At 44.2% G+C, this 18,337-nt stretch overlaps 1 protein-coding gene across 1 annotated transcript in view; it reads right to left on the bottom strand.

The window, feature by feature from the left end:
* The window catches only part of FAT2 (FAT atypical cadherin 2), a 109,651-nt gene that overhangs the window by 52,318 nt on the left and 38,996 nt on the right, over positions 1–18,337 (bottom strand). The window contains exons 5-10 of the mRNA XM_058292668.2: positions 17,237–17,548; positions 16,147–16,357; positions 12,540–12,679; positions 11,651–11,932; positions 10,417–10,627; positions 3,514–7,569 (exon numbers count right to left, since the gene is read on the bottom strand). Of these exons, the coding sequence (XP_058148651.1) occupies positions 3,514–7,569; positions 10,417–10,627; positions 11,651–11,932; positions 12,540–12,679; positions 16,147–16,357; positions 17,237–17,548 (5,212 nt within the window). The remainder of the gene's footprint in view (positions 1–3,513; positions 7,570–10,416; positions 10,628–11,650; positions 11,933–12,539; positions 12,680–16,146; positions 16,358–17,236; positions 17,549–18,337) is intronic.

Raw genomic sequence — 18,337 nt, forward strand, 5'->3', positions numbered from 1 at the left:
CATCTGGTACAGGGGCAAGCTTCTAGGGAGTATGTGAGTGCTCATTTTGTCATAGTGTGTTATATCATTGGATGGAGACCCATATAATGAGTGTGAAGGTGTACCCACATCCTGGGGAGACCCGATGTTCCCAAAGAGAGGGAATTGTGTCTCTCGAGAGGATCACTGGCTCCCAATTAGTTAGGGCAGTCTAGTATGTCAAGCCTGCAGCATTGTTGCAGTATCTGTAAATCTGGTTCCTCAGATAGTGAAGATTGAGTGTCACAGTGTGCCCTGAGGGGAGGGGGAGGGAGGTATAGCAGATGGAAACAGGGTAACTGGGGGACAATGGAAGTGCTCCACAAGATCATGCAATGATAGACATGTCAACTTACATCAAAAGTGTATAAAAGTCTATAAAATAAAATGTAAACTATAATGTAAAACATAAGGAAACTAAAAATTTAGAAATTTGGACAGTCTAAAATATAAACAATAATGTAAACCAAAATGGAACCATGTTTGATAGCTATGTTTCAAAATTTGTACATCAGCTGCAGCAAATATAACATGAACATGTAAAGAGATCATTGCTGGGAAAAGGGGAAAAGGGTTTGATGCTGGATATCTGGGAGTCCCTATATTGCATATGTGAATTACTATGATCTGAAACTTTTTTGAAGACAAAACTAAAAATTAGAAAAAAAAAAGGATGTGGACACTGAGGAAGAAATGAAAGTGCCTTGCCACAGGGCAACACCTATTATAGTGATGAAAGGTAAAACGTTAGAAACAAAGGTTTATAATATTTCTCATTTTATTAATACACCAATTTATTTTTAGTTTATTTTAGTATTTTTAAATTACTATGTATTCTATTTCTAAACTTTAAACCCATCACTGTATTTCAATTTCCTATTAATTGAATTTGGCAATATATTAGGATTCATTGTTGAAGAAGTTTTGGATCACAGAGAGGTTCAACTATGGCAGGGGAGGAACTCTGGTGTGGGGTGTTATTGATGGGGGGCACATGGGTGGGGAGGAGTTATCCAGGGCATGTATATAGGGAACATACATATGTTAGGATATATGTTGGGCATTTTTATAGTAGTTACAGTTACAAATGTCAACTGAGGGAGTGTTGAGTTCCCACCCAGGGGAGCCCTGTCACATTCCCCAATGGAACAACAATAATCTCCCAAGTGCAACGGCAAAGATTAGTAAGGAAGGATGGTCCAAAAATGAGACCTTGATACTGATGACTATGCTTAGGAGCCTATGTGCCTGAAATATGAACTAGGCCTAGAGCTGTAGGGTGCCTAAGAGTTACCTCCTGATAGTCTCCATGTTGCTCAAATGTGGCCACTCTCTAAGCCAAACTCAGTATGTAAATGCATTACCTTCCCCCCAACGTGGGACATGACTCCTGGGGATGAGCCTCCCTGGTACCAAGGGATTACTACCAATCACTCACTGGAGAAGCAACTAGAAAGAGACATCAAATGAAAGGGTCAACTCAGACCAGTGGAATATCTCAGTCTACATGTTGGATCAATTGTTAAAAGCTGCTCATTGACCTTAAATAAAAGGGGAAATGGCAAAGAAAATTAGTTGATATGGCTAAGAGTCTCCCAAAAAGAGTCAGAAGGTCATCAGAGGGGTTGTGCTCACACACACCTCAGCAGAACCCCAGAAAAAGCCAAAGTAGATACAACCCTAGGCACTGGTTCTCCTGGAGGCTATGGAGATCCACAGGGTATATAGTTATGGCAGATGGATTTGGAGCTCTGTGCCTTGGCAGAGGGCCTTATTTTGGAATTTGTTCTCCTGAGTGTGATGGAGCTGGATTTGGATGTGACTTTTCTACACATGCCTCTTCTGTCACTTTTACTGAACCTGTGGTTGGCGCTAGGGATGGTCCATACTCAGGAGACTTGAATCTCCAGACTGCCCATGTGCCAGCTGGGCCCTGAGCTTCAGCAGAGTGGTGACTCCTACTCTCTGGTTCATTGGTCTTACCCAGGTCAGCTAACAGGGAGGTGAAGATGGTCAAGCACCACACCAGGGAATCAAGAGTGCCTACAACTGTAAGCAGAGGAATTGCATCCATCACCCATGTGGAATCTAAGCCCCCTCTTGATGTAGAGGTAGAGAGGACATCACCATCCCAGGGTCCACAGAATAGAGGAATAAAATATGGACTACAGTGGACTTACTGAGATTCTACTATAAAACTATTGTGATGAGTAACAGAAGAAATTGTAGCATCAAGGTGGAGAAAGTGGCCACAGTAGTTGCTGAGGGCAGGGAGAGGGTAGAAGAGATGTGATGTGGGGGCATTTTTGGGATTTTGAGTTGTCCTAAATGATATTGCAGGGTCAGATGCTGGACTTTATATATCCTGCCATAACCCACTGAATGTACTGGGGGAGAGTGTGAACTACAGGGTAAACTATTATCTGTGTAGTGCAGCAGTGCCCCAGAATGTGTTTGCTGAGTGCAATGAGTGTACCACAATGATGGGGGAGGTTGTTGGTGTAGAGTGGGGTGAGGGCTGGGGGGTATACAGGAACCTCTTATATTTTTTAATGTAACATTTTTTTTGTGATGTATATATCTTCAAAAAAATACAATTTACAAAAATGATGTGGTGGGGGTGGGGAGTGGGTTATATGGGAACCTCATATTTTTTGTTTTTTTTTAATGATTTTTAATGTAACATTTCTTGTGATCTATTAACTTTAATTGAAAAAAAAAAAGAACAGGCTTGCTGTGGTAGTTTGAGTCTTTTGTGGACCTCAAAAAATTATGTTCTTAAATTAATCTATTCCTGTGAGTGTGAGCCTATTGTAGGTGGGTCTCTTTGATTAGATTGCTTCAGTAAGGTATAGCCTGGGGTGAGTCTTAATCCTCTTAATGGAGTTCTTTATGAATGGGATGAATATACAGAAAGAAAAGGCCACAGACCCAGGGAAAACTCTTCCTGTCTCAGAAGCTGAGAGAGAATGTCCTCAAAGCCAGAAGCTGAAATCAGTGGAACCTGGGGGAGAGAAGGCTGCAGAGACAGAGAGAAACCTCCTGAAGCTGAGAGAGATAGCCACAGATGGAGCAGCCAGAAGCTGAAAGCAAAGGAACCTGGAGGAGAAGGCAGAGACTGGCAGATGCCACCATGTGCCTTCCCATATGAGAAGAGTCCAGAATCATCTGCAGCCAGTCAGGGAGAGAGCTTCACTTGATACTTTGATTTGGACATTTTTCTCAGTCTCTGAATTGTAAGCTTATAAACTAATAAATCCCCACCGTAAAAGTCAACCCATTTCTGGTATATTGCCTCGACAGCCTTTTGCAAGCTAAAACACATGTCAGGTATATAAATGGAGCAAGTGAGGTCCTGGGAAATTAAGTGACTTGCTCCAAGGCCACACTGCAAGTAAGTGTCAGAGCCAGGAAATAAATCCATGTCTAGAACACTTCTTACTAGGCCTTATTCAATGCATACTAGTGCCTCCAATCCATGACAGGTATTCTTACCTGTTATATAGCAGATGACCTGTCTGTTCTTCTCAGAGATATCAGCATCCAGGGTCTTCAGAGTGGCCACAAGTTCACCAGGTTCACTGTTTTCAACCACAAATCCTCTGTAGTCTTCAGAAGCAAATTGGGGAGCATTGTCATTCTCATCTGTGATGGAGACTTCGACCAGGGCCTGAGAAGATAGCTGGGTTGTCCGACCATGGTCATAGGCCACCACATAAAAGTGGTAAGCCTGGTGGGTCTCACAGTCTAGCTCCTGGAGAGTTGTGATCCAGCCACTCTCACTGTCAATAGTAAAGAGCTGATGGATATTACTACCAGGGTCTGCTGCTAACCTGTAGCTCACCTGACCATCACTCCCAGTGTCCTGGTCATTAGCAGTTACCTGAATAACTGGGGTCCCCACTGGCATGTTTTCAATGAGAAAGGCCTTATATGGATCAGCTTCAAATATAGGCCTATTGTCATTGACATCCTTTACTTGTATGTTGATAGAGACCAAGGAAACCAAGTTAGTGCCCTCATGAGAGCAATGTGCCATCACAATTATGTGGTACCACTTGGTGGACTCATGGTCCATGCACTTCCTCACCTTTAGAACCCCTGTGTCTCGGTCCAAGGAGAAGACACCATCCTTATTGCTTTCTGGAGTGGTGCCTTGCACCAGACTGTAGATGACTGGATCTTCAGCCACTGCTTTAACAAACCCAATCTCAGACCCCTCTGGAAGGTCTTCAGGTGCAGAGAATGTATAGAGAGGTTCAGAAAATTTGGGCAAGGATAATTCATTAGGAACTACCTGAAGTCGTACTAGCACCTGAGAGTCCCAGTGAGGAGGGCCCCCATCTCGGGCTTTGATTTTAAAGTAAAAGTCTTGGTTTTCCAATCCCACTAGGCTCTCTTTCACCTTGATCACACCAGTTGTTGGGTTGACCTCAATGATTTCCTCAGCCAGGTCCTCCATAGAGTCCACCGAGTAGGTAACGTCTGCATTTCGACCTTCATCTGCATCATAGGCCAACACCTGGATGACTGGAGAGTCTTTACTGACATTGGATTGGATAGAAACAGTGTACTCAGATGCCTTGAACTGTGGGGCATTGTCATTTTCATCTGTAAGGATGATCTTCACTGTGCAGAAGGCCACTCTTCCTCCTCCATCCCGAGCCATGACCTTAATAGCAATGACTCTTTCTGTTGAATTTTCCCTATCCAGTTTCTGCAGTGTGGTAATCTGTCCATTGGGGTTTATGGAGAACTTCTCATCTGCTAGTTTATTGATGATGGTATAATCTATAGTACCATAGGGACCACTGTCTTTGTCTATGGCTAGCAACTCAATCACCTTGGTTCCTATCTTTGCATTCTCTGCTAATTCTGCCTCATAAACTTGTTGCTGGAACTCCGGGCTGTACTTGTTAGCATTTGTAGTGTTGATGTACACAGGCACAGCTGCTTGGAAGACTCCATCAGAAGCACCTACCCTCAAACTGTAAGAAGTGTCCAGGTGCTTTTTGCAAAGATTGAACATGGAAATTATTCCTGATGAGCTATTAATAGAGAAATGCCGGTCTGGATTGCCAGAAAGAATCAGATACTTCAGGCTGGAAGAGTCTCTGATGTCAGGGTCAAGAGCTTGGACTTTGAGCACTAAGTGTCCACAGGTTGCTAGCTCACTGACATTAGCCTCATACTGTGGTTGCCTGAATTCTGGGGGATTGTCATTGATGTCAGACACATTGACAACCACAAGGGTTTCACCAGTGAGTGGAGGGTCTCCTCTGTCCATGGCCCTGACCTTCACATGAAAGTATTGTTTGGCTTCATAATCCAGCTCCTGAACTGTGGACATCTCTCCTGTGCCCCCATTGATCTGGAAGAATTTGGAAACATCTGAGCCATCCTCCACAATCTGATAGGAAACATCACTGTTCTTCCCTGAGTCCTGGTCAGTAGCCAAAAGGTGGATCACAGGGGTTTGAGCAGGCAAGCCTTCTGAGACTGAAGTGGAATAGACCAATTGGGAAAAAGTGGGAGGATTATCATTGATGTCCTCTACCAAAACTTCCACTGTAGCTTCAGAAAATGACCCCAGAGCTGTGTCTGTGGCTCTGACTGTGAACACGTGTTTGGTCTTAGACTCATAGTCCAAAGGTCCTGTCACTGTTAGGACACCTGTCTTGAAGTCAGTGGTGAACAACAGCAAGGGCTCTTCCTCCACAATATTGTAGATGAGCCGGAGTCCCTCTGGGCTCCGGGCCTGTGTATGGAGTATTGGGGTATAGAGTGTAATATTTTCAGGCACTCTGACTTTGTAGTAAGGACTCTGAAACAGTGGATTGGATTTATTTCTCACAGTGACAAAGACCTCTTCCTCAGTCTGCAGGGATGGGGTTCCACCATCCTGAGCAATGACTTTGAGGCGATATTTATTTAAAGCTTGGTAATCAAAGGGTTTCTTTAGTGATATGTCCCCAAGGTAGGGGTCAATTCGGAAATATGTGTAATCTTTGGCAAATGCATATGTGACAACCCCATTTACTCCCATGTCCTGGTCGGTAGCAGATACTTGAAAGAGGACATCCCCTGGCTCCATGCCATCTTGGATGATCGTGTAATAGGGAAGATGCTGAAACTCAGGAGAATTGTCATTGACATCCTCAACAGAAACTATGACCAGAGATTGAGCCACTCGCTGAGGAATTCGATTGTCCCTCACTTCCACAACCACCTCATAAGTGTCCTGCTGTTCCCGGTCAAATGCCACATCTCTTGTCAGCAATACACCAGCTGACTTGATCATTTGAAACATATCTGTGCCATTCAAGAGAAAGTAGGAAAGGGTATCATTCATGTGGTTGCCCTGGACACCAAGAATCACCAATACCTTCTTGTCCTGAAAATTCTCCTTCACTCCTGTCTTGTAGAAAACCTGATCAAATTGTAAGCTTGTGTTAAGGGCTTGGGTAAATCTAATTTTCACCAGTGCAGTGTCTTGATGCAGGCCATCAGAAGCCCTGATGGTGAACTCCCGAGACAGTCCCAGCAAAGCGGGATTTAGCACAGATATGAGTCCAGTGTCAGGCTGGATGGTGACAGCTTCATCGGCATTGCCAGTTTTGATGCTGTAATTGACTTCTGAGTCATCATCGCTAGCCTGCACTGAGAGGAGCTCCATTCCCCGATGAATGGGGCCCATGACTGCTACCTCATATATCTGGTCTGAGAACCTGGGGGGAGAGTCATTCATATCTCTGACATTGATGATAACTTGGGCAGGCCTGAGTGCGAATAAGATAGGGCTTCCTTGATCATGGACATAGACACTGAATTTGAAGGAGGACATGCTCTCATAATCCATTTCTGATATGATGGTTAGGGTTCCCATGCTGGGATCAATTTTAAAAAACTTCAAGGCTTCTGGTTCCAAAATTTCATAGACCAACAAGGAATTAGCTTCTTTATCACTATCAGTGGCATGAATCACAAAGGGGTTGTTGTTTTCATCCATGACCATGCTGTGCAATGGAGCTGCTTCACTAATTAGGCCCACAAAAGTTGACTGTAAGAACACGGGAGCATTGTCATTTTCATCAATTATGTAAACAATCACCATGACATCAGTATATGTGCCCGCCATATTGCTACCTCGGATTTTCAACTGGTAAGATGAGATTTTCTCATGGTCCAAGTTCTTCTGGGTGGAAATAAGGCCAGAATATGAGTTCATGGAGAATACACCATCCTTGTTTCCCTCTCTTAACTCATAGGTAACTTCGGAGGAACTCACAGCTGAGACGAGGAGGATTGGGGAACCAACAGGGATTGATTCAGGTATCTCTACGAAGTACTCGGCTTTTGAAAAGATGGGGGCGCTACTGTCTGAGGGGTGGACATGAATGACCACTGTAGCCAAGTCATGACGCTGTGGTGAGCCCTGATCTTCCGCCTTCACTGTTAGAACATGCCGAGTATGATTTGTCTGATCAAGCCTCTGGGCTACAGTGAGGATGCCCAGTACAGCATTGATGTCAAAGAAACCCTCGCTGTTCCCTGAAACAGAAGACAAGACAAGTGACACTAACCAGATCCTCAAGAAGTACCAGCTAGGGTTTTTAGATCGGTAAAGAAACTATCAAACAAAACTTGCACAGGGCCAAATCTACATTCTGTGCCACCCTAAATTTAGCATGGTATAGTGAGTATAGAGTAGATATACAATGTACAAAATTCCTAACATGGTGCACATAAAAAGTGCTCCATAAATGGCAACTTCAATTATCATGAAGTGTCTGGGACACATTTTAAGCAACAAACCAAAGCTGGAGGTGGTCTTTGAAGCAAAAAAAGAAGACATTTATTTATTCTGTAGGAAGAGCATACACCAGCCTTATTTCAGAGGTGTCTTTCACTGGAAAAACTTCAGGTCTATTACACAGAATGTTTAACTATCCTTTATATAATTATAACTTTTAATGGCTTTGGTTATATATTTGATAGATGCAAAGTGTAAATACAAAGTTGAAAACTCTCAAAACTGACAGGGACTTAAAAACTATCTTGTCTGTACCCTGTACAGTCTATGGTATAAAAGTCCCTTATCAGGCTCGGGGAGTGAGAAGAAAGGAGCAGTACTGCTGTGGACGGGGACTGGACTGCCTACCACATCTTGACACTCCTGGTCAAATGAGCAAATATTCTTTCCACACGCCTTTATTTCCTAAACTTCAGGCAATCTCATAACACCTTTACAATTTTTTCCAATATCCAGCCACTACCTATACTAATAGTATAGGTAAGAACCCCTTTAAATCAGGGGTTCTTAACAAGCAGTCCATGAGCTTGAATTGAAATTCAAGAAAACATTATTCTTGTGGGGGCATGTTGGTGCGGGTGTGATATATTTATGAAATAATACACAGTACAGTGTGGACTTAGTAAGGGGTCCATTGTTTTCACCTGACTGGAAAAGGGGTCTGTGGAGCAAAATAGGTTAAGAACCCCTGCTTTAAATTGATGCCCTTTTTAAATTTAATAAATTTTTTAAAAGGCTAATTTATATCTCTACCTTAAATCTTTTTCTTAAAAAAAAAAACAAGTATTACTTGCCATAAATTGAAGGTTATCATAAAAACCAGAATATTTTTAAAAATCTTATTAAAAACCTGGTTAAACTCTCTTGTTGGCTGAAGGTTCTGCATGTGAGACTTATCTTCTTTCTTTGGTGAAAAGGAAGAGTAGGAAGTATGAGGGAAGATCTAGAGATCCTGATATCCAACTGAGGCTTTGTCCTTGATGTAATCAGGAAACCAGAATGAGAATCCAAAAGAGACTACTTTCTCCATGTGTGATTACTTTCTCCATGTGTGATAATGCTATGACTGAGTAATACCCGAAACATTTTGCTCAATTCTTGCTCCCTTTATCAGATGGGGGCATATTTTACTATTTTAATGGCAAAGCAAATAGTTAAGGTTTTCACAAAACATTCAGTCTGAGTTTTCAACATGATGAAGTAATTCTCCAACTAACTGGTTCGGTTATTCCCAATTTGCCTTTGTGACACAGATGCTAGATTCAGCCAAAGAACATTGTTTCAATGTATAAACAGCAGTTTTAAAGTAGCCAAGTAAAGTACCTAAGTAAAATGATAATTTCTTATGCTACATTTCTGAGAGAAAAAAAAATCAGGGCACAATATTGTATATTCATTCTGATCTCAATATTGCAAAAAGATGCATAGAAAAAGATGAGAGGGAAATATCAAAAATTATTATCTATGGGTGATAAAAACTATGGCTGAAGATTATTTCCTTCTTTTACAGTACCATATTTTCTATATTTTTGAAAATGCACATGTATTACTTTTATAATCAGAAGAATATTCTTAAAATAATCTTATCTGTAGAAGAAAATTTTTCTTTCCATCATCAGGGTTGTCAGCGAGATAAAACAAGATAAAAGGTGTGAGTATACTCCATAAACCACAAAAAGTAAACAATGGATTATAATTTGTATTATTATTTTTCAGGGATGAATAAACTTCTGCCATGCAGCAAGGTATAACAACTTCTGTTTCTTCAAAAAAGAAAATGTGAAAAAGCCCTGATTTCCCAAATGTGTATGAGATACGGACGAATATAAAAATGAACCTTAATCTTTATGAGGGCAGAGGATAAGTCATGTTCAACTTTGTCCCTCCATAGCATCTAGTTCTATGGAGCATTTAATTATTATCAAAGATAATTAGTATTATTAAATATTATTGATTATGCATTATGAACCATTACATATTATTAAAAATTAGTTAGAGAATGAATGTTATCATTTTGTTGCATTAATCATCAATAATTAGCACTAATCAATGTGAGTAATAACTCCTGGCATTTGTATAATACTATATAGTTTACAAAATACATTAACATACATTTTCTCTTCTAATCTTTATAACAACTTTGTGGTACAGATAATATTATTCCCATTTGGAGGATGAGCAAACCATACAATAGGTGCTAAATAATGATGTGGCACTAGCAGAAAGTGAAAGTTACTCTTAAACTATGCCGTATATCTTGTAAAGTATTTGCTGGTCCCTTTTGTACATGCAGAAGGTTATTACATTTTAAAATGTTGCCCAGACTTCATAAGCATCATCTACAGGTGTGATTATATATGTAAATTCTCCAAACTTGAGCTCGTCCCTCTGTTACTAAGTTATTACCGTCTATGGAAGCTCATTAACTTAGGTTGTCCTAGTCCTGTGGAATGCTCTAGAACTACAATTTGCCAAAGCTTCAAGAGCTTGACAGTTGTCTAATTTGCAGAAGCATGACTCTGGTGCTTTCCTTTATTTCCAAAGCTCCTTCACCCATGCTCTCAGCTCAGGGCCAGGCCCCTCACCTTTCTGGAGGGAGTAGCGGACCTCAGCATTGGCTCCCCGGTCGTCATCCAGGGCTCGGACCTGCAGCAGCTCCGTGCCAGGGGCTGTGGTATCAGGAACACTTGCCTCATAGTGAAGCTGTGAGAAGCGGGGTGGGTGAAGATTTCCATCCTCCACGTAGACGGTCACCCACACAAAATTCCTCTTGATGGGCATCTCCTGGTCTCGGACCTATGGGTCCAAAGGGGTAATGGGGTGAGCAGCAAATGATGTGGGAGGAAGCAAGGTGAGATTAAGGCCAAGAGATAGAAGGCCATTGAAAAATATATCCAATTGTAACTCTGTGTTCTTTGAAACCTTGCTTTAATTTATACCCTTTTTTTCTTTTTTAATAAATTTAGCAATTCGTAATTATTAGGCTGCTTGTTATTCTAATGGATAAGTCCACTTTAGGAGAAAGACATAAATGAGAAGAGGAGCAGGCCTCATTTAGGATTTCTAAACAAGGTCTCAGGGAATATTAGGTCTTCAAGATGTTAACATGTTATACAAGAAGAAAGTTCTATGGTCAAGTAAATTTGGGAGCACTGAATGAAATGAAAGTAAACAAATTTCTTTGCTGCAGGACTTCTCAGAGCCTTTAATATACTAATGTGCCCAGGGGAGGATAAACTAACAGATCAGAAGCATGAACCTGGAATTAGGAAGGCCAGATTCTGATTCTGATTCATCACAAACGACTGTATGACTGGGCAGGTCTATCTTCCCCTGTAGGCCTCAGGTATAGGATGAGAGAAATGTGTGTGGTCAGTGCTGGAACTAGAGTGAGGTACATAGGGTATAGAACTGAAGGACACACTTGCTCTCAGGGTCATACAAATGCAGGCACACGACCCTGAGAGGGAGTGCTTTAATGTCCCATGTGCTTGCCTCACCCTAATATGAGATCTGGGATGGTCTCTGGGTCACCTCTGGCTCTGATACAACGAGTCCACCCTTGTGGTCTTGTATTCATGGTGCAGGGAGAGAACTGTTGGAGGATACTTGGGGTAGGTCCAGAGAAAGCTGGTGTTGACTGGAGTGCCCTGATCAGCAGCCACTTCCCTCCCAGGCATCCCTGCTGGGAGGTCCCTCTAGCCAGCTCTGAAAGGTCACAGCTCTGTCTCATGGACGTGGCTCGTGCAGAAAGGAGCCACAGCGTGCCTCCCGCCGTGCATGGCAGCGCATTCTCACTCAGTTTTTCAGCTTACTCACCATAACCGTCAGCGTGTGCTGGGAGGACCCTGAGCCCAGGTCCAGTTTCCCCACTGTAACCAGGATGCCGCTGCTCGGGTCCAGCTGGAAGAGGCTGGCACTTCCTGGGTCTTGGCTGCCATATATGGTGTAGATGAGGCCTTTGCCCTTGTCTGGGTCTGTGGCCTGGACTCGCAGGAGCTCGACCCCGGGCAGTGTGTCCTGGGGAACTCTGACCTCATAATGAGCCTCCAGAAACTGGGGCCGATGGTGGTTGATGTTGGCTATCATGAAGATGTAGACCTAGGAGAGCAGCAGAGAGAAGGTGGACTGTACGCTCCATGGGGCCAGGGGCTCTGTCTGGTGCTCCACTCCATCCCCAGTGCTTCCCATGGTGCCTGGCACACAACAGCCACTCAATAAATATTTGCTGAGTCATCTGTCACTCAATAAATATTTGCTGAATCATAATGTCATTTCAATATCCCAAGGCTGTCAGATACCATGCAGTGTACTGGTTTTTAAAAAAAAAAATTTTTTTTTTTTGTTGAAGAGTCTTCTTCAAATGAAATTCCATGTGAAATTCCAATATATGAAAGAGATAAAACTCTGGCTGAAGTCAGGGTAGAAATAACGAGCCCCATAGAAATAACAGGCCCGTGGCGGGCCTGTGGCTGTGTCTTAAGTTGGAAATCACTTGTTTAGATCACCCCCTTCATTTTACAGAGACAAGAGTTGGAAGACGAATTCTCCCAAGACTGCAAGACTAGAGAATGTAACAAAACCTTGATGCCACACTCAGCCTTATTGGAGATTAACCACATCCATGGGAAGCCTTCTGTAGCCTCATCCCAACCCAGCAGGCTTCCCACCACCTTTCAGCTCGAGGGTCCCCACTGAGGCCTCTAACCTGGGTGGCAATGGTGTGAGACCCATCTGTCACCTCCACCGTCAAGTTGTAGCTCAACCTTCTCCTTGTGTCGAGGGGCCTAGCGATGACGATGCTGCCCATGGTCTTCTCAATGTCAAAGTCCATGTCCTTATCCCCACCTGGAGAGTGGTGGGGAAAGGGCACACACAAGCTCCGTGGTTAGGGCGGCAGTGCACAGCATGGGATTTGGCCATCAGACTTAGAGGAGGTGGCAGGAGAGTTCAGTCTTGGCTTGGGGGTAGGGGGACTGTGGGCATTTCAAGAAGAAGCTGAATCAGATATTCTAAGACACTGTTCAGGGACAGTAGGAAATCGGGGTGACAAGCTACAGTTTATCACCTGGGGGTCCAAAAACTTGCAATTTATCCTGTTAAATTATTGTTAAATTTTCAAGATTCAAATGATGATATGGAAAATGGCAGATCTATAAGGATTGAAGAGTCTCAAAGGAAGACCAGAATTTGTCACAGAACCCATTCTGATGCCAGTGTGAAACACACAGGAGTAACAGACCTCTACTTGCTGACTTCCAGGGCATTTGCACAGTCTAATGTACCTATACAGAGGTGAAAATGGAAATAACCTGTGTTCAACAAGAGGGAATTGATTTAATAAACTATAAAAATCTGAAATATAGAATACCATATAGTATTTTAATGTCATAGAAGTCTATTTAGTGACATGGAAATATGTTTGTGATGTATTATGTTAAAAGAGATTATTAATGATTCTTTTTATATGAAACCTCCAGAATAAGTAAATTCGTAAAGACAGAAAGTAGTTTGGGGGAAGTGGATGTGGCTCAAGCGATTGGGCTCCTGTCTACCACATAGGCGATCCAGGATTTGATTCCTGGGGCCTCCTGGTGAAGGCAAGCTGACCCGCATGATGTGCTGGCCCGTGCAGAGAGCTGCACAGCCACAAAAAGAGACACAGAGAAGAGACAATAAGAGGCACAGCAGACCAGGGAGCTGAGGTGGCACAAGAGATTGAGCAAGTAGTTTGGTGGTTTCCAGGGTCAGTTTAGAGGAAGAAATGGAGAGTAACTGCTTAATGGGTGTGGGGTTTTATTTTGAGGTAATGAAATGTTTTGGAACTAGATAATGATGGTTGCACAATATTGTGAAAGTAGTAAATGCCACTCAACTGTTCACTTTAAAATGTGAATTTTCACCCCAGGGCCCACAGAATGGAGGAATAAAATAGGGATTAGAGTGGACTAACTGATATTCTGCTATAAAACTATTGTGACAAGTAATAGAAGAAATTGTAGAATTGATGGGGAGAAAGTGGCCACCGTAGTTGCTGAGGGCAGGGAGTGGGAAGAAGAGATAAGATGAGGGGAAATTTTTGGGACGTGGAGTTGTCCTAAATGATATTGCAGGGTCAGATCCTGCCATAACCCACTGAATGTACTGGGGGAAAGTGTAAACTACAGAGTAAACTACTATCCACGTGGTGCAGCAGCGCTCCAGAGTGTGTTTGCCGAGTGCAATGAGTGTGCTACAATGATGGGGGAGGTTGTTGGTGTGGGAGGAGTGGGGTGAGGGAATGGGGGATATACAGGAACCTCTTATGCTTTTATAATGTAACCTTTTTTGTGATGTATGTATCTTCAAACAAATACAATTTACAAAAATGATGGGGGTGGGGGTGTGGGGTGTGGGGTATATGGGAACCTCATGTTTTTTTAATGTAACGTTCTATGTGATCTATTAACTTTAATTTTAAAAATATTATTTAAAAATAATTAAGTAAATAAAATGGTGAATTTTAAGAGATGTGAATGTCAGCTCAATAAAAATATTTTTAATGTTTATAAAACCGTATTTAAAAATAACTCTGGGTAAACGGACTTGGCCCAGTGGTTAGGGCGTCCGTCTACCACATGGGAGGTCCGTGGTTCAAACCCCGGGCCTCCTTGACCCATGTGGAGCTGGCCCATGTGCAGTGCTGATGCGCGCAAGGAGTGCCCTGCCACGCAGGGGTGTTCCCTGCGTAGAGGAACCCGGTAAGGAGAGCCACCCAGCGCGAAAGAAACTGCAGCCTGCCTAAGAATGGTGCCACCCACACGGAGAGCTGACAGAACAAGATGACGCAGCAAAAGAGAAACGAAGATTCCTGTGCTGCTGACAACAACTGACAACAACAGAAGCGGACAAAGAAACAAGACGCAGCAAATAGACACAGAAAACAGACAACTGGGGTGGGGAGTGGGGAGAGAAATAAATAAATAAATAAATGTTTAAAATAAATAAATAAATAATAAAAATAACTCTGTATGGGAGCAAGCATAGATTAGTGGTCGAGTGCCTGCCTTCCACTTATGAAGTCCCAGGTCCAATCCCTGGTACCTCCTAAAATAAAACAAAACTGTGTGAGTGTGTATGGCATGTGTGTGTGTGTGTAAAGAAAAACGACTAGAAGGAAACAAATCAAAAATTGTAACCATGATTATCTTCTAATTGATGGGATTTTAGGTGGTTTTTATTTTCTTCCCTGCGCTCATTTGTATTTTCTAAACATTCTATATTTTCAAAACATGCATTAATTTTGTAGAAAAGGAAAAGAAATATTAAACAATTAAAAGAGCAGTGACTCAGACCTGGACCTCCTTGGTTTACCTGGGATAGAGCTTGGGCTAGGTGCATCTCCTATTCCTGAGCCAAGCTGCAAAACCTGTAATGGGACTCCAAGGTTCACAGGTTTGTGGAAACGCTTAGATTAGAGCAGGGGTTCTTAACCTTTTTTGTTCCATGGACCCCTTTGCCCATCAAGTGAAAACCACAGACCCCTTACTAAAGTCCACAAGAATAATGTTTTTTGAATTTCAGTTCAAGCTCCTGGACTGCTTGTTAAGAACGCCTGGATTAGAGGCCCTTAACCTGGAATCCATGACTAGGTTTCAGAGAATCTATAAAACCTCTAAATCCGTGTGAAAATTTGTATGTGTGTGGGTGGGTGCACAATTTTCTGGGCAGAGGGCCTGTGGATTTATCAGATTCCCGAAGGCATCTGTGACTCTCAGATGTTCGGAAAAAGCCTTGATCCAGAGACAGAGAAACCTGAGAGGGGGCCAGCAGGCTTGGCCCGAGCACGGCCTGCGCGGGAATGGGCGTGCTGCCCGGGGCTGCGGTGGCGGTCTGGGTCAGAACATGAAACGTGGCTCCAGGGTGCAGGGCCTCAGCGCGGGGTCAGGCAATCCAGCTCTAAGCGGATTTTCACGCTGAGGCAGAGGAGGATACACCAAGTGCTGTTTTCTCCTCTAGGTCTCCTGGACTCTTCCTCTTTGGTGTCCCAGGCATTTGGGGTAACCAGGGCACTGCTGGGGTAACCAGTGAGATCACGGAGCCTGGATCATGCAGCAGAACCCAGATCCTGGCCTCCTTGGCTGGGGCGGAAGGAGAGCTTGGCAGAAGTGGTGCTCCTCGTACCCCTGCCCCAGGAGCGGTCACCCCTCTGGCCTAAGGAGGGGCTGCCAGAGAGTGCGACCTTGAGAGGGGTCAGAGGGCTGGGCCATGAGGACTGGAGCTGGCCCGTCGGAGGGGAGGGGCTGGCCGTCGCTGGACCCCAGGCCCCCCCTCACCTGAGATGTTGAACCAGAAGAGGCCGGGCCGGCCCTCGACGCCGACGACTCCCACCATGTGGTTCACGGGGTCCGTCTCCATGACTGTGAAGCTGTAGTGGTTCTCGTCAAATGCCAGTGGTATGGATGAGGGCCGGGGCTGCGGGATCCACTCGATGTGCAGCCGCACGCTGGCTGACAGGGGGGGCAGCCCACTGTCTGTTGCCTTGATCTGAAAAGAAGCCAAAACCAAAAGTCAAGGCTCTATCTGGAGGGTTGGGTTCAAGAAACAAGAAGACCCAGGCAGCCCAAAGCCAGGCCATGAGACAGAGCTCCCTGTGACTCTGGCCGAGCTGGCCTCTCATCCACTCATCCATTCATCCGGCACCCTTGGGAGGGCTCGCTAAAAACAGCCACCATGCGGGCTGCTGCACATGCCGTGAGTGAAAAATAAAAGCCATGACTAGGTAAAGGCTTCCTGGGTGCTAGTTCCTATAACCAGTCCCTGCTCTAAGAGCTTCATGTGCAACGTTGTGATCCTCACAGCAGCTCTGTGAGATAGGTACTGCTCCCATCACCTGTTCACAGGAGGAAACTGGCACTCACCATGGTGAATTCATCTACCTGGGATGACTTACCTGGCAGGCAGTGAAGCTGGAGTCAAACCCAGGCTGTCCGACATGAGAGCCCATGCCCTTGCCACTGCTATATTAGCTTCCTACAAGGAAAATGCACTTATCCCCATTTTTAAGGATGATGAAACAAAGGTTCTAAGGGACTACATGGTTTGTCCCAGGTAAAGTGGCAGTGGTAGGATTGGAACCCAGGCTTATCGCGGTTCCAAAGCCCATGCTACTGTTACTAAAATCCTTATCTCTGAAAATAGAGCAGATTCTCCAGGCAGGGACCCTACAGCCCTCAGAGCAAAAGACCCAGAACTCTGATCCTTTGGCTGCAGTCAGGGCCTCCATTTCTCTGGTAGAGGGCCAGGGAAGGGCATGCCACCTCCAGCACACCTGCTGCCTGTCTCCCTCCTTCTTTATGTTCAGAGAAAACCGCTAACCAGTTGTGCCACTCCTCCCTGCAGGCCACCGTCCATCTGCCTGCTCACCGTTAGGATGTTGTACTCTCCAGTCGCAAAGGTGCTGCCAGAGGACACCACGCCGGTGACCGGGTCAATACTGAAGCCCTCCTCGTCGCCCTCCTCGATACTGTAGGTGACTCTGCCATTGAGACCCTCATCCAGGTCTGAAGCCACCAGCCGGTACACGGGCCCCGGGGTCGCTGGGCTCAGCCGCTCTGGAAGGCGGACATTGAAGAGCTTGTGGGAGAACACAGGCGCGTTGTCATTGACATCCAGGACGCGCACCACCACCCTGGAGGTGGACTTGAGGGAGGGCTCCCCGTTGTCCAGCACGGCCACCTGGGGATGGAATCAAGCATGAGCAGCCGGGTTGCCAAACGCAAAGCAGTGTAACTATCACAACCCACCACTTCTTTCAACAGTCTGGAAATATTAATCAGTTGGTTCCTTGGAATATACTTGCTATTTTTATTGCCATAACCTCACCTACTTGGAACTCAACTCTCTGGTAACCTCGCACACAGGGAAGCCAGTAGAACAGCGAAAGAAACCAGGAAGAACTGGAAGAAGACAGAGTCTCTAGAGAAAAGCTGGCACCCTCTCCTCAGGAAGGCCCATGGGCCATTTCTCAAGGACCATTTACTTAGTATACACATATACCACTTTCGTTGTCTCAAGCTGATTTTGCCTGAAGGGCAAATTCTTGGAGGGGGTACCCTAGAGAGGAGTTGTTTTTTTTTTGTAATAAAATTTTATTGAAGTAGATCATTCATACATGAATATATATAAACAATAAGTATATGGTAAAATTTGTGAATTTACAAAACAAACATGCATAACATCATACAAGCTTCCCACACATCTCCCCACCACCAACACGCTGCATTATTGTGAAACATTTGCTACAAACTATGAAAGAGCGTCATCAAAACACCAGGACTAACCACAGCCCATATCTTATACTTTGTGCACATTTCCCCCAACCCACCCGATCGTTAACACACTCCGTATCAGTATTATTTATTTTTTATCGTTCATGAGAGAATGTTCACTCATTCTTCCTGTCAACCACAGTTCATCATCCACCCCTGGATTCCCTGTGAAGGACTTTTTTGCTCGTACTTCTCA

Source organism: Dasypus novemcinctus, unplaced genomic scaffold (assembly GCF_030445035.2).
Source record: "Dasypus novemcinctus isolate mDasNov1 unplaced genomic scaffold, mDasNov1.1.hap2 scaffold_189, whole genome shotgun sequence".
NCBI lineage: Eukaryota > Metazoa > Chordata > Mammalia > Cingulata > Dasypodidae > Dasypus > Dasypus novemcinctus.